Source organism: Tinamus guttatus, unplaced genomic scaffold, assembly GCF_059628265.1.
Source record: "Tinamus guttatus ecotype Peru unplaced genomic scaffold, ASM5962826v1 Tinamus_guttatus_pri_ptg000048l, whole genome shotgun sequence".
Classification (NCBI taxonomy): domain Eukaryota; kingdom Metazoa; phylum Chordata; class Aves; order Tinamiformes; family Tinamidae; genus Tinamus; species Tinamus guttatus.
In genome coordinates, this window is record NW_028288582.1 from 7,788,552 (window position 1) to 7,812,038 (window position 23,487).

Here is a 23,487-nt window from a genome sequence, read left to right on the forward strand (position 1 = left end):
ATGTACAGCAATGGGGAGAGAATCGGAACATTTTCCATCGGTCTGGAGACTGGGAGTGAAGTGGGGCTGTGGAAAACGAATCTGTGGCTGGTGGGAGCAGTGAGTCTTGGTGCTATCTGCTCTCGGGAGCACCTGGGGAGAGCAGCCTGGGGCCTCCAGCAGGAACACAGGACCCTTTCCCAAGCCCTCTTGTTCTTCGCTTCCCTACCTACCTCTTGTCTTTTGGGGGCAAAATCTGGGGAGCCGCAGGTGCGGCAGGAGGGCGGAGGCGGCGGAGGCCACGGCTGTGGAGCAGGATGGCAGCCGCGGAAGCGCCGGTGTGGGGAGTGTGATGGGGCCGGGGGCGTGGGCGGCTCTCCGGGCAGCTCCGCACCCTCCTACCCGGGGCCGGCCTGGCTGGACATCCTGAGGGCCACGGGGCTTCCCAAGACTTGCGGCGCCTCAAAGGCAGCTCTGCAGAACAGGAGCTTTTTCTTTAAATGGCTCTTTCTTTCTCTTACTGCACAAATGACTGTGAATTGGGTCATTGTCGCAGCAGGAGAGGGGAGGCTTTTATTTTTTTATTTATTTTTTGCTTTGTTTTTAACCAGAATCTTACCACAGACTCTGTGGAGGATTAACAAGCCTTGCTAATATAGGGCTTGCTCCTGTGTCTGGGTAGTTTATCCATGGGGCAGTGTCTCTAACGTACTTTCCTACCCTCTTTCTGTTTTAGTAGATGATCAGGAAATGAAGGATACTGTTAAAAATGCAGACTGCATAGAAAAGCTGGCACATAAATACATGGTAACTTTTTGAAGTTTTTCTTTTCCTAATTGCTTCTACTGTATCTCCATGTTCAAGCACAGTTTAGAAAGGGTTAACTGGGTTGTTATTAGCAAATGGTGGTGGAAAACACCATGAGGAGCATATGTGAGTAAATTCTTTCAATTGGCATCACCTGCAAAGAAAGAAAAGAGGAAGGTTGTTCTATTCCTCTGCTACCACCTCCAGATTTTTTTTTCTGTTGCTTGTAAGATCTCTGTAGCAAGATGCTGAGAAAACCAAGGGTGCAGCTTTAGTGCTTTATCTGCAATTATGTTTCTGAGATGTACAATTTTAGTATAAAAATCAATGCAGTTCAAAAGGCATTTCTGCAAAGCTTTTCTCAAAGCTGGAATAAATGATTTATAGCTTCTGAATAGCTCCCCACTATTCTGTGTCCTCAGAGGAGGGAGGGGGAATAAGGGAGATTCTTATTTATTCCTGCCTGTCACCACGGATTTGAGCTGGAACAGACTTCTTACGGATTGGTGATTCTTTCCTTCTCCCCCCGCAGCAGAAGTGCGTAGTGGAGTCAAGCACAGAGTCTGACTCTGAGTCCGGTGCTGAGGTAAGGCCTGTTGCCCTGAACCCCTGGGCAGCGCGGGAGGGCAGGGAAGTTCCAGTGCCTCAGGCAGCAAAGTGGCCCCGTGTGTGGCGACGTTTTCCTAAAAAGACCTGGGTTGTCTCTGGGCAGGTGTTTGACTTGCAGCAGTTGAGCTCTGGTGCAGCCGGGTTCCTGCAGTGCTGCATGGATGAACTCGGCTGCCTTTTTCTCCACGGAAAGCAGCCGGGGCTGAGAGCTGCAGCTCCAGCTGCTTCTCTGCAGGGTTGAGGTGGCTCCTCCTTAAAGAGCAGTGATTTGCACTCCCTGTTGCCTCTTGTGCCTTTAAAATGGCTTCACTACCTGTATGGCTTCTGCTGGGTACTTCTGTGTTTGTGCACGTATGTTTTAAATCTGTTTTGTCCTTTACATAGACCCAGACTATAAGCATTAAGGGAGGTACAAGATTTGAATTCTTGAGCTTACTTTTTCCATTCTTACTTGTAGCTAAGTTCTAGTGAAGCTGATGTGTTTGTCTCCTATGTGCATCATGCAGAGGCAGGATACAGGGCAATGCAGCGAAATAGTAACTGCTGTGGACTCGGGTCTTGTGTTTGAGTGGTCTGCTTATGTACCTGGACACCTAAACTGCGCTTCCAGCAATATCACTTGAGGCATTATGCCAAGAACAAGCACAGTGCTAGTCTCAACTCTATGCAGATAGCAGCTCTGCTGACCCACACTGCTCCTGCTGGGGTGCCTGTAGTCACTGAATGCCTAATATAGGGATATGCTGAAATTCGCCTTCAATAAAATAAGAAAATGTGATTTCATTTTAGGGGAAAGCGCTCTAACCTCTCAATCACGTCATCTCTATTGCTAATTCATGTCTCTGGTTATCAGGTATACAAATATACATCAGTCTCTTTGTAGTCTTGTCCCATGTACTGGAGCAGTTAAAACAGCTGCTCTTGCTCCTCTGTTCTAAGGAATACAGGCCTTAAAAACAAGCCTGCCTGATACCTGTTTCTACCACCTTTTAGCAAGGGGCCAATCTGTGTCTTTCTCCTCCAGGACCTTGTAGGCTCTGGTTTTCCTTTAAATAATCAGCACTTAGCAGGAAGATGTGTTACAAGCCTGTCTGCACTTCTCTTGAACAGGTTGTGCCTAGCCCGCTTGCTGGAGGACTCAAGAAGTCAAGGAATGCAAAGGGGCAGCAAGTAGGTTGTGACCTTCAGTGATTCTTTAGCTGCCTGCTTCTCACCCACTTGGTATTTTAATTTTTGGGTAGTTGGTGTGTGTGTGTGGATAAACAAGGCTTAAATAGTAAGTCTGTCTTAGGGGGGGCTTTAGCTTCATTGGATACCATCTGCAGACACATAGTCATCCATGCTGTTTAGTGGGACCTTTATTTTAGTTTTTAGATCCTTACGATGGAGACTCAGAAGATGCAGCCATTCACTCTGACTGCAGCTTGAATTCTCCCCATCCAGTCAGAGCCACACGTGGGGTGGGCAGATCTCCAAAGGCAGCGGCCATGGAGGATGCGGAGCCTTTGGGAGGGCTTTTCTCTCAACCTTCACACTGGTGCTGCCGGGAAGCAGAAAGTCATGTCCAGAACCTAAATGCCTGCCACGCGTCTATGGAACTTCCCAGCCAAGAGAAGGAATTGCCAAGGAACCCCCTACAACCCTGTGAACTGACTAGAGCCACAGAGGCACTTGGCTCCATGTGGCTGACCCCAATGCACTGCTCCCCAAGGAGCGAAGATCCTGCAGCCCGCGCAGAGCCCGGTGCCTTGCAGCCCATGCAGGCGGATACCTGTGACACAGCGTGCAAGGAACCACTAAGTAAAAGAAAACAAGGGCTTCCCATGCCAGAAGGTGCTGGTGAAAAACAACGGAAGAAATTGCGTGCAACCTAATCTGAGGTAGGAATAAACCAGAGCAGGCAAAACCATTCTAGAGAGTGAAGCACTTACAGCTCTTCTTTTGCCGACAGCATCTGCACGAGCTTTACACCAACTAGCTCAAGTCTGATACAAACGTAGCTGCACTGTGTTGCTGTCCATGCGAAAAGATGGATTCAACTACATGACCTTTCGGGGTGATTTTTAAGTGGGAACTCAGCCAAGGTGTCTCCCCAAAGCCATAGCTAAGCTTAGTGTGCAAATGCTGCTTTGATGTCTATGCTTCATGAAGCACCAGATTTTCATAGCGCCTGGTTGCACCTCTTTTATTTTGGTACAATTTCCACAAGTCTGACTTAGAAGGGTGTGCTGGGGAGGAAGGACGACTGAAGGGCTGCAATTAATTTTCAATAGTTTCAGCTTTCTATTTTATTGTATATTTTCTGAACCCTGCCCCTCAGCTGCTTGACTGCACTGAGTTCTTCATTTGTCTGACAGGCACAAAGTAGTGGCATCATAAATGACCCCAGAGGTCTGACTACATGCCATTAAATTGCACTGCTGAACTAGGACAATCTGGTTTTCTTCCCCTTCCCTCCTTCACAACTTGTACTGTTAGCAGATGTGTTCTGGCAAAGCAGAGATTCTCAGTCCATCTACTCCTTGGAATTTATAATGTACCATCTAATGCACTAGCTAACGGTGTTGGCTATCCTTGAGGAGAACAACCCTGCAAGAACTGAGGGAAGAGCAGGTGGTCAACAAAAATAGTAAGAAATAATAAAGTTCACCAGAGAGCTGGGATGGTCTGCTGCATGGGGAAGGGCACCTGCTCTTTACAAGAGTAAACTGCTTGTCTGGAATGGGTTTGTACAGCCCTGGCCTCTGTATGACAGAGATACGTAATTGTCTTCTTTAAATACTAATAAAGATGGCAAGGCACTTACAGTACTACTAAACTCCTAGCTTACACTATACCAACATGTCTCTATCTGTTTTGTTATGGAAGCTTCTTGCCCAGCTGAGAAGCAGGTAGTTCTTAATCAACTCAGAAACTAAGTAATGTTAAGTTGGAACTAGTGTTTAGCCATGTCATACATGGGAAACACAATCTTCCACTACTGAAGACAGGGGTGAGACACTGCAAAAGAACCCTGGTAACTGCCCACAAACAGTACAGCGGAATCACAGTTCTGCCTAGAATTAGCCTGTGCATTAATAGCTGTGAAAAGGGAAAACATCATTTAAAGCATCAGAAGTTCCACAGGGACTTAAGGAAAAATTTCTTAACAGTGAGGGTGACAGAGCACTGGAACAGGCTGCCCAGAGAGGTTGTGGAGTCTCCTTCTCTGGAGATCTTCAAAACCCGCTTGGACGCAGTCCTGTGCCACGTGCTCTAGGTGACCCTGCACGTGCAGGGGGTTTGGACTAGATGATCTCTAGAGGTCCCTTCCAACCTTAAGCATTCTATGATTCTGATTTTTAAAATCTTGCATTGCTCTAGAGCCTGTTCACCGCTTGTCAAGGAAGCGGCATCACATTGAGCTTTAGCTGCTTGTGCAGGGGGATGGTCTTTTACCACCTCATCTGAAATAAACCCAAACAGCTAAACCAAGAGAGCCCTGAGCTTACTAGGAGGCATCTTTATATCAGTTTTGTTACTCTGTCTATTGAGATAAACAGTATAAAAATAATACAGGGAAAATTCAGGACAGAAATAAGCAGGAGTCAGTCACAGGGGCCAGCATTTACTCAATCCTGCTTGTTCAGTCTGTGAATCTAACTTCAGTAACACCTGAACCAAAAACGTTTCAGTAATGGAAACAAGTTAACCTTAGAGAGAGCTGAATCTAGTATTTATGTATGTGGTTCATTTTTTTGTGTAGGTAAGTAGTTGGTTTCTTTGTTCTACCAAGTAGAGAGCACATTTAAGTCAGGCTGAATCTCATCACTAGTATTTTCAAATGGATGAAGTTGTCAGGCACCATCTCTGAGCCTTATGGTAGCAGCAAGCTGTTACCACAGCCCCAGGCGCTGAGCTGGATGATGGAGCTTCAGCTGAAGTTTAAAAGAGATGCTAATAGCTGCTCTGCAGAAGGCAGCAGTTACAGTGTTTTTTTTTAGAGTGTACTATTAGTTAATTTAAGTTCTATTAGCTTAAATACATGAAAATTTTAGCCATTACAATCCTGGAGGGTGTCTCCATTCCTGTGCAGCACAGTTGGAGTGAGCCTGGGGAGAGCCAGGCTGGGCTGGTTGGTAGCTCTTCGTACTGCACAAGGTAGTCAGAAGTGCCAGGAAAATACCAATTCCCATTAGACATCCCCCTCAGCTCAAACTGAAGCCTTAGGGTACCCTAAAATAATTGTAGGAAAAAAAAATCCTCTGTTAGATATCATAAAACAGTCTCCTTAGGGATGCTCTAGCTTCTGAGCTGCACTCGCTCAGCAGTCGTGTGTATGCAGCTGGTGTCAAGCAGGAACTTGCTTTTGTTTTATTCTTCTATACTTCAGCACCTGGCTGTTAACTATGACAAGAAATCCCAACTAAAGCCTGTTCCATTAATTCAATATCATTCTGACTTTGTAACAAGTCAGTTGATACTTTACGTCCTGGTAAAGGCTGCTTCAAGATTCTTCCTCTTCCCTTTAGATAAAAGATTGTTGCTAGTTGGAATTGGCTGAATGAGCTGCTAAACTGTGCAAAGAAACAGTCACATAGTGTTGCTATAGATTTTATTTTAGGTAATATGATCCATCAAATATAACACATGCAAAGAGCCATCCAGAAACCTCATCCAATTTTCCTTCGAACAAGTTTAATCTATCAGATTTTTCACTACGCTTCTCTTTCTTGCTATTCAACTTTACACAAATCCACCTGTCAACCTAACTGTATCATATCCACAGTACTGGAGACTACAGAGACTGACAATTACTACAATATTACGAGTTACAAAACTAATCTGGCTACTCCGTGCAGAGAACTGCAACCCCGCGTTCGTAGAAGCTACGAGGATCTTCCTTGGTCGCTATTTCAAAGTCAACTGTGAAAATCAGGTCAGCACGAGTGAAGTTCAGATAAACGGGTAGTGTGACCTGGAAAAAACACATGGATAGAAGAAAGGTTATGGGAGGTAGCTGAAAAGAGCAAGAGGCCCCGATAGCATGAGGTGGTGTTTATAGGGTAGGAATTGTGTTCAGGTAATTCAACACCCAAAGGAGAAGCGCCTACTGCAAAAGGGCCCAGTAAGTTTCTTAAAGCAGAGCTTGGTTTCTAGATACAAACTTCAAGTTTTGGGCATAGTAATATGAGTATTATTGGATACCTCTCCTTCTTACTTAACTAAAAAGGCAAGAAATCCTAATCAATACTGTGTCTGTTTGCAGCTAAGTCTAGAATTCAACCATCTCTTTGCCCTGAGAACAGCAGAAATGAACAATTTTGTGGTGACAGACAAGAGAAAGTAGCTGCAAACACAGCAGGGAATCAAAAACCAACCAGAGTCCCCCACCCTTATGCTTGGCTTTTCCAGGAGACTTCTTTTGTTTTGTCTGTTCAGTGTCGCAGCACTTACCACGTTTGCTTTTTTATCAGCATTTGTCTGCTTGATCCAGCGCAGCTGCGTTATGGGCAGTACAGTTGAAATAGCATTTGAAAGAGACAGCTTGTTATTACTGCAGGTCGCTCCCTGAAGCTTTAGGCCTATAAATCAAAATATGCTTTAGTTTTAAGAACTTCCACACGTTCAGGCAAAGCAAGTCACCGTGGTGGCAGTCATTAACTGAGTTAATAATGTTACCCATCCAAATTGGGAATCTGCCAGTCAGGATTACTGCTGTCTAAGCTCACTAAGTGGGAGACAAGGTATTTGATGTCCTAAAACAGAAGTTTGCAGATGCACTGTCCAGTATGGCTTACATCTGTGCTGATTGACTCTGGAGCTTGCTTTGTTAGCATTACCAGTACTTCCCTACTAACTAATATCAAACTAATTTAAAACAACTTAGAAAGAGTCTGCCCTTTTCCAAAGAGGCAATATTTCTCAGTTAATCCTGTCCATCTTAACAGCAGGGATTTCTGAAAGTGCTTTAGAGCAACAACTCACTTCTTTGCACCACAACTTTACCTGTGACGCCAAAGCTGCACGCATCCAGCACGGCGTTCTGTGTCGTTGTGACGTTGACCTCGAGGCAGAGTTCTTCAAGGGACCAGCTGTTGGCCTGGGCGACGTACTGCCTCGTGGCAGTAATATAGGCCTCTGGTACAAACAGGCCACCCAAGCACACGTGGATGTTCTGATTCAAAGTGGAGGCAGAGAAAAAAGAATAAAGAATTGTCAGCTGCTTTAGCTGAGTGGCTGCAGCTTCCAGATACGGTCTGCATTAGTTTAACTTCTAACAGTACTTCAGAAATCTAAGTTTGCACAAAAATGTTTCCTGTTGCTGTCAGTATGTGTCCCCGTTGCTAAACTGCTTTTCCCTCCAGGGCCATTCCGCCATTTTAAACTACTAAGTTTCCCTCTGTGCACATGACCTCTTAGCCTGCTTCAAGAGCTTCAGTGCTCAGGAGAGACTCCACAGTCCTGACAGAGACTGTTCAGAGAACTCTGATTAAAGCAACTTTGCCAGAGGAACTCTGTAGAAGTCTTTGCTATGAAGACCCCTTAAAGCAGTTATACAAGCCCATGTGAACTCAAGCAGGACCTCCAAGTGAACTCAGTTCACGGTACCTTTAGTTCTTTTGCTCCACCAGAAGCAGCAGCCTGGGAAATATTCTGCAGTTGCTTAATGCGCTCGCTGAAGTCAGACACCCACTGGATAACAGTCATTCCAGCTGGCACTGTGTAATGAGACCAGCTACGAGGCAAAATACCTATACAAAACACAATCAAAGTCATGTGTCGTTAGCATTCATTCCTCTCAATAGCCATTTCCATCTTAGACAAGGATATGTTATAAAAACCTTCTCAATAAGTGAAAGCACTTTTCAGTATTGCAAAGCCCAGGTTTAGTATTTATATAAAATGCCAGCCAGTTATAAAAACCCTTTAACAACATCAGTTAAACACAACTGAATGCTGCTATAACTGACCTTCAAGTTTATTTGCAGGTTTGAGCCCTTTAGAAAGGGGTCAAGTTAATGTTTTAGAATATATTTTGTTCAAAGGTGGCTTCAGAATGGTATTTATTAAGAGCAGATCTTAATGTTACTAGGAAATGGGTGTCTGTACAAAATTCCTTCTATATATAAAAAGCTCCTCATTTAACTATGGTCTTGATATAGCAAAATTTACAAAACTCAGGTATTTGCTAGATTTGATATCATTTGCTTTGTGATACCTTGTGATTAGCTTTCTGCTGACTTAAACAATATAAACAAGTGTAATATCTACCACAACTTGAAATCCTAAACCAAATCATCTGGATTTTTCTTAGATTTGACTCAAAAAGGTTGCTGTTCTCAAATGGTAAAGCCAACTCATATTTTCTGGCTTAAGCTAGTAAATATAAGAGCCTTTAGTTTTCAGAGTGCTAGAGGTAAACGGAACAAGGAGAGGTGCTGGTCTGCATTCCTTTACCTTTCACCAGTTCATTTATAAGTGTACGTAAGTAGTTGGTTTGCTTCTTTTTTCCTTCGCATACTTGAACCACATCGGCAAGGTCCTGACGGACGTCCTGAAGCAGCTTAGCTCCCATTTTCACTTCTCTCTCAAAGAAGCGGAACAACGGATCCTGATTTGCAGAACAACCAAAGTAAGCTGCAGGCCACAGTACAAGCTTCTTGCTAAAAGACATCATCCTGCTACAAAAAGCTACCCAGAGCAGCTTCATTGATGCTTGTAATCACAAGGCACTTGCTCCAATGCACTGGAACTTGGCACTTAACAAGTCCACGTTAGACAAAACTTGGTTCTTACCTTAATGTTTTCCACAGTCCGCTTCAAATGATGGAGAGTTTGTGGGATGAGGTGAAGCCAGTTGGAAGCTGTGGTATGCAAGGTTCTCATCCAGGCTGGGCGACCGTCAGATGTGGAATCAGTTCTTGCCTTCTTCTCAGTTTCTGCATAGGCTAGGTCATCCTCATCCTCTAGCATCTGCATTTTCAGCATTTTACTAATCATATCTATGCCTAAAGCAGAAGATAAGCTGTTAGCCAGAGCACTGGGATCACATGAGCACATGCAAGACCCAGTCTAGACCCAAAATGTCCAACTGCGAGAAGGTCTGGAGCTACAAAAACTTTCCAGCACCAGGAGAGGAGCTTGACGCCCAGAAGGCTGATTGTAACCACATCCTGAACACAAAGCTCTGGGCAGGCTAGGGGCTTACTTGGCAGAGGCTAAACCAAGCATGTTGAGGGAACTATCAATTCTTTAGCAGGATTTAATGCCTCGTCTGTTTTTTAATCTTAACGAAACCTCATGTGATGAACACGTAGCCAGGCTACGATCTGGTTTTACCTTGTGTGGTGAGAAGAACTTTCTCTGCGTTATTTGGTAGGCCGAGCCATGATGGCGTCTGTGTATCTGGCAGCATCTCAACCCACTGAACGAATTCTTCACGCCTAGGAGTTGGAATTTGGACATTTATTAGCAAGTTCACCCGATCAGAATGGCAAGGTAATTCTTTGCCTGAGATCAATTCTTGCACAGCTGAATTCCAGCACAGAGATACAGTTTAGGTTCTAAGTGGGTAGGATTTTTTCTTTTACTGTTTTCTAAGAACAGCCTTAGGAAAATATGAAAAAGATACCTGATTCCATCTGGCATCTGAATATCTTTGTGTCCATCAACTTTGCAAGCCAGTTTGAATTCACTATCAAAACTTAAAGTAGTAAAGAGGCGTTCCAAGAAAGTGTTCAACAACCGCTGATCAAATTCGTTATCGATGCGACCTCCATAGATGGACTGTGCCATCAGTGTCTTTAATGCAGACCAGGGGATTTTGTCAGGTGAAATGTTTTGACGGCCCTATGAGTAAAATGCAGTTCAATTAGCAGGAAACCATTCCTTTCACCTCCTTTCTGATTAAAAACTACCAAAGTTAAATTGCCATCCAATTATTTTGACCAACTTGCGAAAGTTACTAAATGTTTCTAGAAGAAACTGTCTTCTCTGGAGATCTTAAGTAAAGGTAATACTAAGTATTAGTTAAGTACACAAGACTACTTGCCTTTGCTGTATCATCCAGCCATGTATCTACCGTGTCACAGGCAGATCTCAGGTCAGATTCTCCAAATTCATACTTCTTGGACCAACCCAAGGGAGCATAGCGCAAACGCTCTTGGATAATGGCATGGAACCAGGCAAGAAGGAAATATAAACGAGCACGCTCATTTGGAGACTACAATGTGGGAGAGAGGAGGAAAAAAAAAAAACACTTATTACTTAAGTACATTGTTAATATTAAAGTCTGCTAAACATCTAGAAAATGTCAGCCCTAACAACAGGTCACCACCGAACTGAATGCGTCCTATCACTAGAAGGTACAACTACTTCTTCACTAATTTGAGGACAGAACATGCTATGCGGGTGTCAGCAGTTGAATATTCAAAACATCTTTCTAAACCAAGACCTTCGCGAACACATCCAGCTAGTTCCCTTCAGCCATACCAGCCTCAGCCTTACCTTGCACATTCTGGAAACCGGAATGCTGCTGAAGGTTCGCAGCATGTTTGCCTTTACGCCCGGAGGAGGTTCAAACACAAAGATCCGGCCAGCACGTAACAAATTCACTGGCACCTGAAAGACCAAAGATCAATAAACTTGAACCCAACTCCTTTACCCTTCACTAAATTCAACCCATACAGCAGCACAGTGTACGTTGGTCTCAAGTGCCATTACCAGCCTGCAAGTGAAGTCCTGCTTCTCTTTAGGAGGGCAGGTAAAGTGGTGAAAATAATGGTAGGAATTTTTCAGGTGCAATCAAGTTATCAGTACTCCAAGGGCAGCACCTGCCCTCCCAAGCACACAGCCTTTCTCTAGTCCAGCTAAGTCAATCATGGGAATCCCAAGGGCAGGATTACTGTGAGGGCATTCTTGGCTCCATAAACCTGCTGCCAAAGCAGAGCATCAAACCTCAGCTCGGTGTTACCTTGGGGTTAATCTCCATTGTGAGGAAGAGCCTGAAGCATGCATGGGGTTGGAGAGAATGGAGCTTCTTTTCTAGCTGCATCAGCCAGCCAGGAGCCAGGTGGACGTTCTTCAGCATCACCCATCTGTGATGTTTTGAAACAGAACAAGTGCTTTTTAGTTTTCAACTTACGGATTCTGACCATAATTATCATATAGAGTAGATTCTGATGTTAACATTACATGTTTCCTCCCTCTTTTAACTGTCTCCCATTTAGAAGCAATTGCTGTCTCATGTAAATGGACTAACTTCTGTTTTGCAGATGCTACCTGCCTTTGCTTTTGGAATGATTTAAATAAAATACAAGCTGTGAATAGCTGTGCTTACACTTCTTTTTTTTTCCTGAACTGAAATATGTATACAGTCTCTGTTTTTAATTCTCATGGTTTTTTACAAATTGTTATTTACATTATATTTATTTACATTATTTTATCTGTTATTTACAGACTATGTTACAGATTTTACTTTTCTGCTAGCCAATATTCTAGCTAAACAAGAGACAGGACTTACCTTCCAGATTTCACAGCTGTGTTTATTGCTTTATCTGCTTGGTTAAACCCTTCAGCAGAACCTAAGACAAAAAAAAAAAAAAAAAAAAAAAAAAAAGGTAGCTAAAGCTCTTACCACTCCCCATTTCCTTTAGGCTTAGAGGATGAAATAAGGCATGCTCTTACCAATAGCAATAGAAGTAATCTGTGTGTTCTGCTCGGCTGCCAGGTCTTCCACATGACCACTGGCATCGTAGCCAGGTACAGAACACATCAACACAGGTGTATTGGGCTTCACCTATAGTCAAGGAAGTTTAAAATGATAAGTCACTACACAAATATAAGAATGCTGTAAACTCAGTCTTTCTTCCCTTTGCCATCTAAAGACATAATGTAAACTCAAACTTGCTCAAGCATAAGCAACTGCTGCTACAAACACGATCTATTCCTCGTACCATGCATAGAAAAATAACCTGAGCAAATATTCCAGTGAACAAGTGTACTCGCTATGGAACTCATGCAAAGTCCATCATAGGATTTCAGCTTTTCACAAAAAGTCAGTTTACCTCAGTATCCACAATGTGTGTCAGGTCCAAAGGCTGCTCCATGATGGACATGAAAGACTCCCCAAGATTGGTGGAAACAAAGGTGTGTGCCATTGCCAGCAACCGATCCGGACGGAAGGCCTGGATCAGCAGCAAGCGATGAATAGCCTGGCCAATAGGGGCTGAGAAGGGGACACACATTAGCAGGACAGGTGAGAAACACCCAATACTTTTCTTCCATTTTTTCTTTCAGCATTCCTCATCTGGTTTGGAAGAATCAATTGTTAAGAGAAAAAACACCCCTTTGAAAGATCTGCTGCAGCTTTTTAATGTAGTGATTGTACTCCCTTTTCACTTTGATGGGCAGAAGGAGCTTACTGTCTTCAGCTGGTTGCTGCAAGGTTTTAAGTATCCGTTCAATATCTTGTGTCACAAGCCCTTTAGGTGTCTACATCAACAGGATGCTTTTGAATTCTACTGAAATGCTACAGCTTAAAAAAAAGAGAGTCTGAAATCTTTACCAAGAAGTGATTGTGCATTGCCATTAACCAAGAAGTGATTTTCAATTACCATTAAGTGATTTTAAGTTCTGTGACAATGGAACACTTTATATCTTTTTCACTAATTCAAAATCTAGCCTTCTGTTAGTCTTTGAAATACTGTACTCTTGTCTAGTATAGATAAGAAAAATAACTTTAAAAAAATCTAGGTTAATTATCAAGCTGCTACTAAATACAAGCTTAGAATGCTTAATTTAGAAAATCACTTACAGCAACAAGCCTTGGATAATCACACCTGGCAAACACTTCCTTATGTTACCCTCTCATAGGGAGGAGCTGAAGTTACCCTTAAGTTGCTAACTCTTAACAAATTAGTACTAGGAAGCAACGTAACAGGAATTAAGACTTTGTCCCTAGATATAATTGCAGGAAGAAACAGACCTTGTTCTCTGAACACCTGAGTTAAAGCTGAAGCTTTTTAGAGTACTGAGTTGCACTCTTGCAATGACTAAGGTTAATCAAAACTATTACGTGATTTAACGAGATCGTGGATGGACATTTAATAATCAGTGGAAGACCAGAAAATAGAATGAAGAGCAAAATTAAATGCAGTGACTGTTGCTTAAAGAAGCATTTTCTGCAAACTGAGGTTCTTTCAGAAGTCCAAGGTTGTCATTTTTCCCAGGCCTTAAAGTCTACTTTAGAATTGCCTTTAAATTTAAGCAATTGTACTTAAAAGTTGGTAGGATGGATGTGAACAATAGTGCAATTCAACTTACTTGCAGGTTTTTCTTCAGTCCAAAGATATGGCACAGTCTGCTCTGGTGAGCTGCTATCCAGCCAGATGCAGAATTGCTGTATCGGAAGGAAATGCAAAATTTTGAAATTGGAGTTTTGCAAGACCTGGATTTTAACAGCATCAAGAGTCTGCTGCAAGGGCTCTGTGCTGTAGGGGTTTAGTGCAAAAACAAACCTTAGCCAACACTTACCTCATCAGCTTGAACCTTTGAAACAAGGTCCTTAAATGCAGGGAGGCAGCTCAACCTCATCATTGCTTCTATCTGCTCTACAGTCAAACCATTGATTTTGGGAAGAGATGCAGTATTTAGTACTATCTCTTTCCCTCTCAAGAAGTGCTGGAATTCTGCATCATATGTAGGCTCCCTAATGTTAAAAAAAGGAAGATTTCAGCTCGGTGTTGACTTCAAGATATCTCTCACTTTTCCAGCTGAAGTGAGGAAACAAACACTTACCCAATAGTGCCTTTCAGTTTAATGCGGGCCAGCAACATAGCAAAGGTTATGTGGTCTTGATGCAGCATGCCACGTGCCACTCTATTGAATGCCACCTACCAAGGGAAGAGTAATGTTAGCAGTGTAAGGAGCCCTGAACACTAACCTTTTAAAAATGATTAAAGAATCACATCTGCTAAATAAAATACGGAACCTGAAAGAGATCCTTCGTGATGATTGAGAGACGCTGAGTATGGTCTGTAATTCCCTTGAGATTTGGGTTCTCATACAAGACATTGTGATAGATGTCCAAGAAAAACTGGAGGGAGTACTGGTACAGGAAATGTATCTGAAAGACAAGGGAGTTCAGTTTCCTTTCTGAACAGTCCTGCCGTTTGATAGTTAATGGCTTCTGCTCACAAAAATGCAACATTGCAGCCAAGGCTGGTATGACGCAGCTTTGAACAGAATTACTAAGCTTTGAACAGAAATACATGAAGCTTCAGTATTCCTGAATACGGAATTCCTGAACCTCCAGTATTCCCCCACCTACATGAAGGTAGGCAGAAGAGCTCATCCTACCTGTTTCAGTGACTCCATGGTAAAGTATATACTGCTGCATGCCGTGGAAAGGGGCAAGTATTGCTGGGAGACAGTCTCTACTTCTTGCATGACAATATCAGTCTCTTCTACTTTTCTAGTGACCTCTGCTGCTTCCTTCTTTAAGTTTTCCAGAGTAGTAATGATGGTGTCATCATCCAGGATACGTCCTTTCACCTCATTGAGCGCCTGTAGCAGGGATTTTTCTAACTGACGCAAACGCAGCTGAAATTCACCTTAATTAGAACAAAAACTAGGTTACATATGGTACAAGTCTGTTACCCTTTTTGCATTATATGAATTATGTATGCTCACTGGACACCCTGAAAAAAGCGAGAGCATCAGCTATAAAGATACACCACAGCAGTATGAAAGTCAAATCACTATATTCTTTTATAACAGAACAAAGTTGTTTTAATTTTCAGAAACATACCTTGAAGCTTGAGGAGGTCAGAGCGTTTTTCATCAACGTCTGGTCTTTCAGCTTTCAGGACCTCATTCAAACACTGGCTCTGTAAACTGCTGCGAGTTACTGTGAAGTTCACAAATGTAACACGAGAGCAGAGGTCTGGTGGAAATTCAACCTACCACAGAAACGCAAGAAATATTTTTCAGCTCTCTAACATACTGTTTCTACAAACAGGATACCTCTGAATTTTACTTACGGTTGGATCTCTGGTGGAAAGGAAGATAACAAAGGATGGTGACAGGTCAATATCTTGGTCTCCCAGAGTAATTAGAACTCTGCCTCCAGTTCTCCGGACTTCACGGTTCAGAACGGGATTCAGAACTGGATCATAGCTCTCCACATCCTAAACACAGGAACATATTAGGATTCAAATAAGACTTATATACAGATGAATCACATTCAGGGGGATTTCCAGTTAAGGTCTGTGGTTTATTTACACAGCCCCGAGTTCGGGCTGGAACCATACAGGACCCTAACAGTGGCTGTAACCACACAGATCGTTAACAGTACTGATAATTGTCTAGTTGTGTTAATAGTTAATAACTCTGAATGTTTCTTAACAACTAAGAAACTAAATCCCTCTCAGAAAGCGATTGTAAGAATGACTGACTACTACTTGTACTACTGAAACACCTTCCTGCCAAAGTCAATTCAATTCTAGATAACTGGTGATATTAGTTGTTGTTTTAGCTTGGATGTCTTCCATAGAAGAGCAGACTGTATGTGGGGAAAAAAGGCAACAGACATGGCGGTTTTAAGTCATTGTATAGACTGGAAGTATAGATATTTAAAATCAAAAGCACTTGATTGTAAAATGGTGGAAAACTGCTTATCTCACTGAGTATATAGTTTTCTCAGGACTATTACCTCATGTACTACTAAGTATTAGGCATCTCATTAAATTATGGTTTGAAAACAATGGTACTTGCATGTTTCTAACAAAACAATTCCAAATTTTTCTAGTACACATGGGGCAGAATTTAAGACCTATAAGCAGTTTCTAAATGATCATGCAACTAACCTGAACCAGAAGCGGGTTGCCAAATCTTAATGCACTTTCCAAGTTCTTCCTGAAGGCGTCATCCAAGAAACTAGTACGAGTTATCTTTCGGTCTTTGTATTCATTCATGATAAACTCTGTAGCTTGTCCAGATGGATCAATGATCAATGGATACCTAAGTTAGCAATAAAACACTTCCATCATTTGAGTTTTGATTACAGACATTCTTTAAGCAGTTTTGCAAAGTTAGACAGCGTCACTAGCCTCAACTGTGAGGATTTTCACAAACATTAAAACCTCCTGCACTAGTGAAACTCAGTGCTTTGAAGGAGTTACCGTGATTCTTTAACACATTCAAAAGCCTATCTGCAAAAATGTTGTTTTAGAATCGTGTATCTTAGAATGAAATACCTATTAAATCGCTTGAGCATGATGGCATTCTCAGTGCACAGGTCATCTGCAGGGAGAGAACTTGCTTGCCAGCGAAGCCGCTCATCTGCGTTGGACAGGTACTCGGTCCTTGCAATGTCTGTACGGAACTGGAAAGCACCACACCATCAGTATTTACCACAGCAAGCTGCTGAAGACATTCTGAGCAAATGCAGCTTCTCCACAAGATACCCTTTGCCAAAGCTTCATTCTGTAGTTAGAAGTCTCAAACTTTAAACTGTTGCAGTCATTTGATTTATGATCACACTGTTGTATTCTTATCATTACCTGGATATTTGCTTGCTGTAAATGGTGAGACCACGTAGTGAACAAGTTCTGACGCATCTGCTGGTCAAAGTAACCAGCGTAAGCGATAAAAGCTCCTGAAAGTAAACAGTCTCCTGCAATAGTGGACATCTGGTTCTTGAAGGTTTCACTTGTCTTCTCCCATCGTTCACGTTCGGCAGAGAGACTCTTCAAAAGAGCTGTACTGCGGTTTACCTAGGAAAAAAAACAAGGGTCACACAGTCTCATTAGATGATTCACTATCACACTATTTTATGTCTCTGGGGAGAGTTACATTGTGTCAAGGCCCAACACCAATCAAAAAGCTCAAAACTGAATCAAATTTGTACTTCTTCATCTCTGTGTTAATTTACTATGTTGGTATTCTACTGTTACTGTGAAGAGTTTAAAAGCATAAATACTAGCATGTCAATAACACATTTATGATTACATCAAGAACATTGAGAAGTTCTAAAAATGTAAAGTCCCATTAAGATAATACAATAGATCCATGACTATTTCTGTCTTCCAAGGACTTCCTAAGTATTATCAGCACAGTTGACGTGCACAGTTTGGATGACCAACTGGCAACATGAGTCGGTATTTCTATCTCCAGAAAGGTTTCAATATCTTACGTAGCTTCATGAGACCTAGGAATGAAACGGATGGCCCAGGTGTGCTGGCAGAGCAGCCAGGTTTGTTCAGTAAATGAAAGCTTGAAAAACAGTTCCATTTCTCACTATTGAAACAGAAAGAATAGGAAGTTATCTTTATATTAAAGTTTTACCTTTGCTTCTACAGCAGCCAAGTCTGCCTTAATAGCTTGAGCCTCTGAAATCAGTACCGCATATTCTTCTTTGTAACGGGCAATACTGGCCTCAAGATCACGTATCATCTGTTCCACTTCATTTGCTTTCTGTTGGTTGTCTTTGGCATCATCCTCCAGTTTCTGCAGTTCATTGCGTAGAGGTTCTACTCTTTTCAACATATCAGCATAATTCAGCTGTAAACAGCAAATAGGGAGTTATACTTCCTAAAATAAAATGTGTTAATGAGGACCACAGCATTCAGGAATATACTACTGACTACTTTTCAAGCTGTACCACTTACAACCTGTTGAAGAATTAATTGCCATATGCATTCACCTGAACCTTCTACTCATCATTTCTAAGCAAAATAGTCCACAGTGTTCAGTTGAATAATGTCAAACTGAGAGCCTTCAGACTCTGATGACATCAAATTCAGGTTGCACTCCATCACCTTACCTGTGCAATTGCCCATTTCACCATAGGCCCACAGGCCAGTGATGCTCTGTTTACAATTTCATAGTTGTAACTTGGATTTGACAAATAGTTTTTCTTCATCTTCTCCCGAATGGCATCACTGCAAGGGAAAAGATTTAGAGAGAGGATCAGTACATTGTATGGCCTACCTTCCACAGCTAGCAAGAACAATTTCCAGTAATTTTACAGGCTAGTAATTGGGATGTTTTAATTAGTTCAAGACGTTGTTTCAGAAATTAAAGCTTAAGGGCATCAAAAAGCATTTAACAAGTTTTAGACCTAGTGATTCACAAATCACTTGAGTAATTAGATAAATCATAGGTAATTCAGGTTGTGAGCGAACTGAGCATGTCTCCAGTCCACTCTTGCACAAAGCAGGGTCAGCTAGGTCAGACTGGATGATCTCCTAGACCCCAAGCAACCTGCTCTGTTACTATCACGAGACTATTTTCAACTAGAGACAGTGCTTTGACAGGAACATACTACGCATTTATGCCAAAGTCAGCCAGAATCACCTGCTTTGTCTTAATCTGCATGATGCACCTTTCCCCAGTAGCCTGTTTCCCATCCCACCTGGACATTCACTACATGCAGAATGGTGTAGTGTAATAAGGTAGCCTCAGAAGGACAGGGGACTCTTGGACAGAGTAAAAGTCCAAGACCACCTTCCATGTCTTTGTAAATAGCTTGTTCTTATAACTCAAACTTGCATTTTACCTGATTTCCTCAGCAGAAAAGTTAACGATGGTTGGAATGAAGTTCTCTCTCATAATGATGGAGCGTATTTGTTTCCAGTCGGTTGTGCTTTCACCCAGCAGCAGGCAGATGGACTCTAACGCCAGCTTCACCGCGGCAGGGGGGTTAGCCATAGAACGCACCTCTACCAAGTGCTGTTTCTTGATGGACTTCACAGCTGATCAGGGCCAGGAAGATGATGAGTTTTCATGGCAGTGCGGGGAGAGGAGGGGAAACAAACAGTTAGCAAAACCTGTTAAAGTGTCTTGGATCTGCAAAATAGTTTCAAACTTCTCAAAGGAATTCAGGGTTTTTAGAAAGCTTCTGTGAATGTCAACTTGCAGCCTATGTTGATGCATAAAAACGACTGCTTAAAACTTTAGTTTTATGAGGGCACAGCTTCACTGTTGAAGTACTTTAACTATGTTGTAATAAGGTATCAGCAGAGTCATTCAGATTATGGGCCTTCTTTATGAACATATAGATGGAATACCTAAAGCTAGTTTACCATACAGGAAGCAGCCAACCAAAAAGGCATCTCAACTATAATCCAACAAACTTTAGAAAGGAACAACTCAAACCCCACTAAATATGTTCCATTGACTTTGGTTTAGGTGTTATTGCAGAGATTTCTCTTTCCAAGTGCTGACCTACCATTCTGAGCTTCAATGACAGCCGGCTCCACTTTGTCAAGGTCTTCTTTCACACTCATCTGCTTGTCTGCAATCACCTCCTGCTGCTTGTGCAGCTGTTCCTGGATCTCCTGGCTCATGACCTAGAAGATAATTGCACAAAGAGCTGCTTTTCAGAAGCTGAACTTCCTCAAGTTCCTTGCTCTGCAAGCTGTTTTACCAATAAGAACATTTACTATTCACAGAGATTCAACAAAGATTCTTACTTTTTTCTTTTCAGCTTCCTGCTGATCTTTCACCATCTTTTTCAGCTTGTCATTGGCTGCTGCATTCTTCACTTCCAGTTCCTGACTCTTTATTCTTAGGTCACGCCGTAATTCTTCCACCTGAGATAGATCGTTAAGATGGGAGAATTCAGACTACGCATGGCGACCGAGGCAGCTTCGCCAGACTTATAAAAGGCACAGTTGTAAAGAGACGTACCTGATCCACCGTTTCCTTGATTTTTCTAAGGCCGACATTTAAATGCATTTGCTGTTCCTCCAATTCACTTCGTTTCTCATTGAACAAATTGGCATAATGGTTGATGAAATCCAAGTAGTGGCGTGGCGTAATTGCCATGGTTCTGCCTCCCCGCTTTGCTAGACGAGCATTAGCCTTTAAGAATAAAGAAACTGTGATTATTGATTTTAAACGTAGTCAAATGCCAAAGCTTTCTCTGTTGTTGTTGTTTCTGGATTTATTTTTTAAACTGGCACTTGACATTCTAAGCTGGAGATCAACACACGTTAACCAGTGCAGTAAAACTCACCTGGTGAAGAGTCTGATGAACAAACACACAACTATTAACAATAGCTTCCCTGTGTGATGGTGGTTGTGGCAGCTTATCATACACGACTGGCATGTAGTCAGGCACAATATAATTTGGTTTCTCAAGATCCATTTTGCTCGTGAACTCTTTGCCAACCTGGTATAGTGCCTCAGTTGACCAGTCTCCAAACCAGTTCAAGACACACCTGAAGTAAAAAGGATTTGTGCTTGTTGGAGAGACCTAACAATTTTACTGGTATTTGTAAGGTACGTTGAATATGCAGCAATTACCTGTTGAAGAGAGCAGGAGAGGTCGCTGCCCTGTCCTTCAGGCCCTCAGAAGATGGATTCATAGTGAACACAACATGGAGATTGCGAATAACTTGGCTGGTGAACCATTTGTAGAGCTCTTCATGTGAATCTAACATTAGGCCTTCTTTCTGTGCCCCTTCCTTACACTGAGTCATGAGCGTGGCATATTCATCCCCTTCAAAGAGACCAGGCACCTAATTCAAAAGAGTTTTGTTGTAGCTTATATATGCTTGTAGCTTATACATGCTTGAAATACTTACTTAAGGCCTTCTTACCTCTCCATTGGCTAGAAGAGTGTTCATTCTCTCCAGGAATCCAGAATCCAGCACATTTGACTCATCCATTATAAAAGCTATTTTTTCATTTTTACAGCCAGAACGTCTCAGTACTGTCCTCAGATCCTCATCAAAATCTTCACCTGTATATTTTCTGTGAACCTGATAAGATTCAACACAGGTTATTAACATTTATGTTAGCTTTTGAGGGGATTGCTTAGAGACAAATATTTAAAAAGCATGAGTTTTGAGTAAGTCTTTGTGAAGTGAAACAAGCATGCCAACCTTAATTTGGTAGACACTCAAACCGTTCATCCAGGCAACAAATCTTGAGAGGGTTGTTTTCCCTGCTCCACTGACTCCAATAAGCAGCAAGTGGCCCTGTGGCTGACGGAAAATTCTGAAAAAGAACATAACCAAGTAAGGTTGATCAACAGTGCTATCAGCTAACTGGAGTTTTTTCTTCAACATGTAGACTTCTAAGGTGGCACCAAAACTGATAATTCACATCTCTCCAGCTAGGATCCTTTTATCTGTAGGCAGCAGCTAGATGATCTGTAGACAAAAATGGAATACCGCTCCATTCTTATCTAGGCTGAATCAGGCTACTCTATTTTGAAATAACTCTTTAGACACCATTCATATAAACAGCAGTTTAAGTCTCAACTTACCGGTCAATTCTTAACACGTGATCCAAGACTTCATTGAACAGAACAAGTGGTACATCAAGTTCTTCTTCATAAAAGACTTTCAGCCTAGCTTTCACATAGTCTCTTAGCTCTTCCTGATCCACTGGAATATAGTCCTAGAACAGTCAATGGTATAGTACAGAATTTAAGATTAAGGGAATTTGCTTAGGGATGTGTTTAGACTACATAAAAGCAGAATTCCTAAAACATCATCGAATGTAGCAATTAAATAGCAAAGCTCAGGCATTTAACTATCACAGCTGCATGTATACAGCTTAGAGTCCTACAGACAGCAGCAGCAGGTTTAACATTAAATCTAATAACCCTACATGAAGTTGAGCCTGGGCTGCCAGTCACCCAAGAGGCTATGAAGTAGCACTACAGACCTGCTCTCCTACAATTATTTTAAACAGTCTTTCCTGGGCATTTGCTATTGGTCCCACAGATAGAGAGCAGGCTAGATGAATCTTTGCCCTGATCCAGCAGGATATCTGCATGCTAACAGAAACAGTCTATCCCAAAATTACAATGAAAGTTGTTTAAGGATCACTGTCTTATCCAATAGATTCAATATGCAGCAGCTGTCAGCAACACTCTATTGTTTTCCTCTCTACTCTGGAGAAATATATTATACTGCCTTTATAGCTAGTGATAGCTCTTACAACAGCAGCACTGGCAAAATACCTCCTAGCTTTGTGGCAGCCAGTAGCAAAGCCTCACTCAGATTTTCCCTTTCCCCATTTACCTTTGATAGCCAGTTGCTGTATAAGATTGGTCTGCTCATAGCTTTTTCTTTGTCGATGTTGGGGAAGTGTTTCAGAGCAACCATATCAATGTTCTCATCAGTCCAGCGTCTCTCCTCATCTTCCACAAGTCTGGATAAAGATAAAAGGTCAGTGAGTACAACTCCTCTGTAAAAGAAGGAGAGTCACCTCATGTGACAGTACTACTGTTACACTTCCAGTTAGCTCAGAGGCTACTTCCAAAAGTGTGAAGTGGAACTGAAGGAAAAAAAAATCTAGTTTGTATTTCAGCTATTTAACATTAAGCACATTGCAGTTTGAACTTCTAAGGAAATTTGGCAATGAGTGGGAAGAACTCAATTTGCATCTTTCTTACCATCTTATGCTTATTTTACCTGTCTTGGAAGAGACGTAATGCTTCGTGGGCCCAAATCCTGATAAGGCCTTCAACTGGTAAGGTTTCTAGTGGTCTTAGTGCTTCGAATATACCTCTCACCCATCGAGTCATTTCACGAGGTGAATAGATGTAGTGCGGCTGTGTGTCTTGAGTGAATCTCTCCTGAAAATTCAGTTACCATCAGTTACCATTAGTAATTCAGTTCTGCCACAATTTTACAAGCCTTGCGTTGTAAGATAAAGCTTCGCTATCCTCATTCAGTGGTCTTTACCACAACACAAACAATTAGTTCTTACACACATCACCCATGTGAAAGGTAAACATGAAGTGAATCAGCAGCAAGAAAGACTAATCAAATCTGGAGTTTTATTCAAGAGTTACCTGGGACATTGTGTAGAATTCTACCATAGCAGCAGTGAGAGGCTCTGCATACGTGCGAAGCGATGGGATGAGCCGCAGCATTGCACGATTGAATGTTCCATATATCTGAGTAAGCGAAGCTGGTCCAGGATAGTCCACATAAACCACAGGAACATGTCTTAAAAATCTAAAAGGTCAGAGTATTAGATATTCCAAAAAATCAAAATAACAATCTACAACATTTCAGTTACTTTTGTCAAAACTGAATCACTGCTCAATTCAAAATTCTCAGTAATAACTAAAGTTGGTTTGGT

The 23,487-nt window shown here is 42.0% G+C and overlaps 2 protein-coding genes across 2 annotated transcripts in view; one reads left to right on the forward strand and one right to left on the reverse strand.

Moving 5' to 3' along the window:
* On the forward strand, positions 1–3,269 carry LOC148595916 (uncharacterized). Its single transcript, XM_088539751.1, has 5 exons — positions 1–436; positions 716–786; positions 1,319–1,372; positions 2,506–2,565; positions 2,763–3,269. The coding sequence occupies exons 1-5, from the start codon at positions 1–3 to the stop codon at positions 3,267–3,269; spliced, it is 1,128 nt and encodes a 375-aa protein (XP_088395877.1).
* Positions 3,270–5,975: 2,706 nt separating this feature from the next.
* DYNC1H1 (dynein cytoplasmic 1 heavy chain 1) overlaps positions 5,976–23,487 on the reverse strand; it is a 39,905-nt gene continuing 22,393 nt past the window's right edge. The window contains exons 41-78 of the mRNA XM_088539645.1: positions 23,195–23,360; positions 22,812–22,975; positions 22,419–22,548; positions 21,656–21,789; positions 21,270–21,384; positions 20,985–21,146; positions 20,689–20,903; positions 20,399–20,603; positions 20,071–20,244; positions 19,854–19,973; positions 19,610–19,730; positions 18,938–19,133; positions 18,203–18,320; positions 17,725–17,940; positions 16,941–17,153; positions 16,635–16,762; positions 16,245–16,398; positions 15,420–15,566; positions 15,188–15,338; positions 14,737–14,990; positions 14,369–14,503; positions 14,176–14,270; positions 13,912–14,086; positions 13,702–13,777; positions 12,444–12,604; positions 12,064–12,175; positions 11,900–11,960; positions 11,351–11,474; positions 10,885–10,998; positions 10,430–10,600; positions 10,010–10,227; positions 9,718–9,821; positions 9,175–9,386; positions 8,836–8,989; positions 7,987–8,129; positions 7,384–7,552; positions 6,832–6,959; positions 5,976–6,352 (exon numbers count right to left, since the gene is read on the reverse strand). Coding sequence (XP_088395771.1) covers positions 6,224–6,352; positions 6,832–6,959; positions 7,384–7,552; positions 7,987–8,129; positions 8,836–8,989; positions 9,175–9,386; positions 9,718–9,821; positions 10,010–10,227; positions 10,430–10,600; positions 10,885–10,998; positions 11,351–11,474; positions 11,900–11,960; positions 12,064–12,175; positions 12,444–12,604; positions 13,702–13,777; positions 13,912–14,086; positions 14,176–14,270; positions 14,369–14,503; positions 14,737–14,990; positions 15,188–15,338; positions 15,420–15,566; positions 16,245–16,398; positions 16,635–16,762; positions 16,941–17,153; positions 17,725–17,940; positions 18,203–18,320; positions 18,938–19,133; positions 19,610–19,730; positions 19,854–19,973; positions 20,071–20,244; positions 20,399–20,603; positions 20,689–20,903; positions 20,985–21,146; positions 21,270–21,384; positions 21,656–21,789; positions 22,419–22,548; positions 22,812–22,975; positions 23,195–23,360 — 5,764 coding nt within the window. The 3' untranslated portion in view covers positions 5,976–6,223. The remainder of the gene's footprint in view (positions 6,353–6,831; positions 6,960–7,383; positions 7,553–7,986; positions 8,130–8,835; positions 8,990–9,174; positions 9,387–9,717; positions 9,822–10,009; positions 10,228–10,429; positions 10,601–10,884; positions 10,999–11,350; positions 11,475–11,899; positions 11,961–12,063; positions 12,176–12,443; positions 12,605–13,701; positions 13,778–13,911; positions 14,087–14,175; positions 14,271–14,368; positions 14,504–14,736; positions 14,991–15,187; positions 15,339–15,419; positions 15,567–16,244; positions 16,399–16,634; positions 16,763–16,940; positions 17,154–17,724; positions 17,941–18,202; positions 18,321–18,937; positions 19,134–19,609; positions 19,731–19,853; positions 19,974–20,070; positions 20,245–20,398; positions 20,604–20,688; positions 20,904–20,984; positions 21,147–21,269; positions 21,385–21,655; positions 21,790–22,418; positions 22,549–22,811; positions 22,976–23,194; positions 23,361–23,487) is intronic.

Coding starts and splice junctions, on each gene's coding strand:
- LOC148595916 (XM_088539751.1), top strand. CDS start 1: ATGTACAGCAATGGGGAGAGAATCGGAACATTTTCCATCGGTCTGGAG. Junction 437..715: donor GGGGCTTCCCAAGACTTGCG/GCGCCTCAAAGG, acceptor TTTCTGTTTTAG/TAGATGATCAGGAAATGAAG. Junction 1,373..2,505: donor ACTCTGAGTCCGGTGCTGAG/GTAAGGCCTGTT, acceptor TCTCTTGAACAG/GTTGTGCCTAGCCCGCTTGC.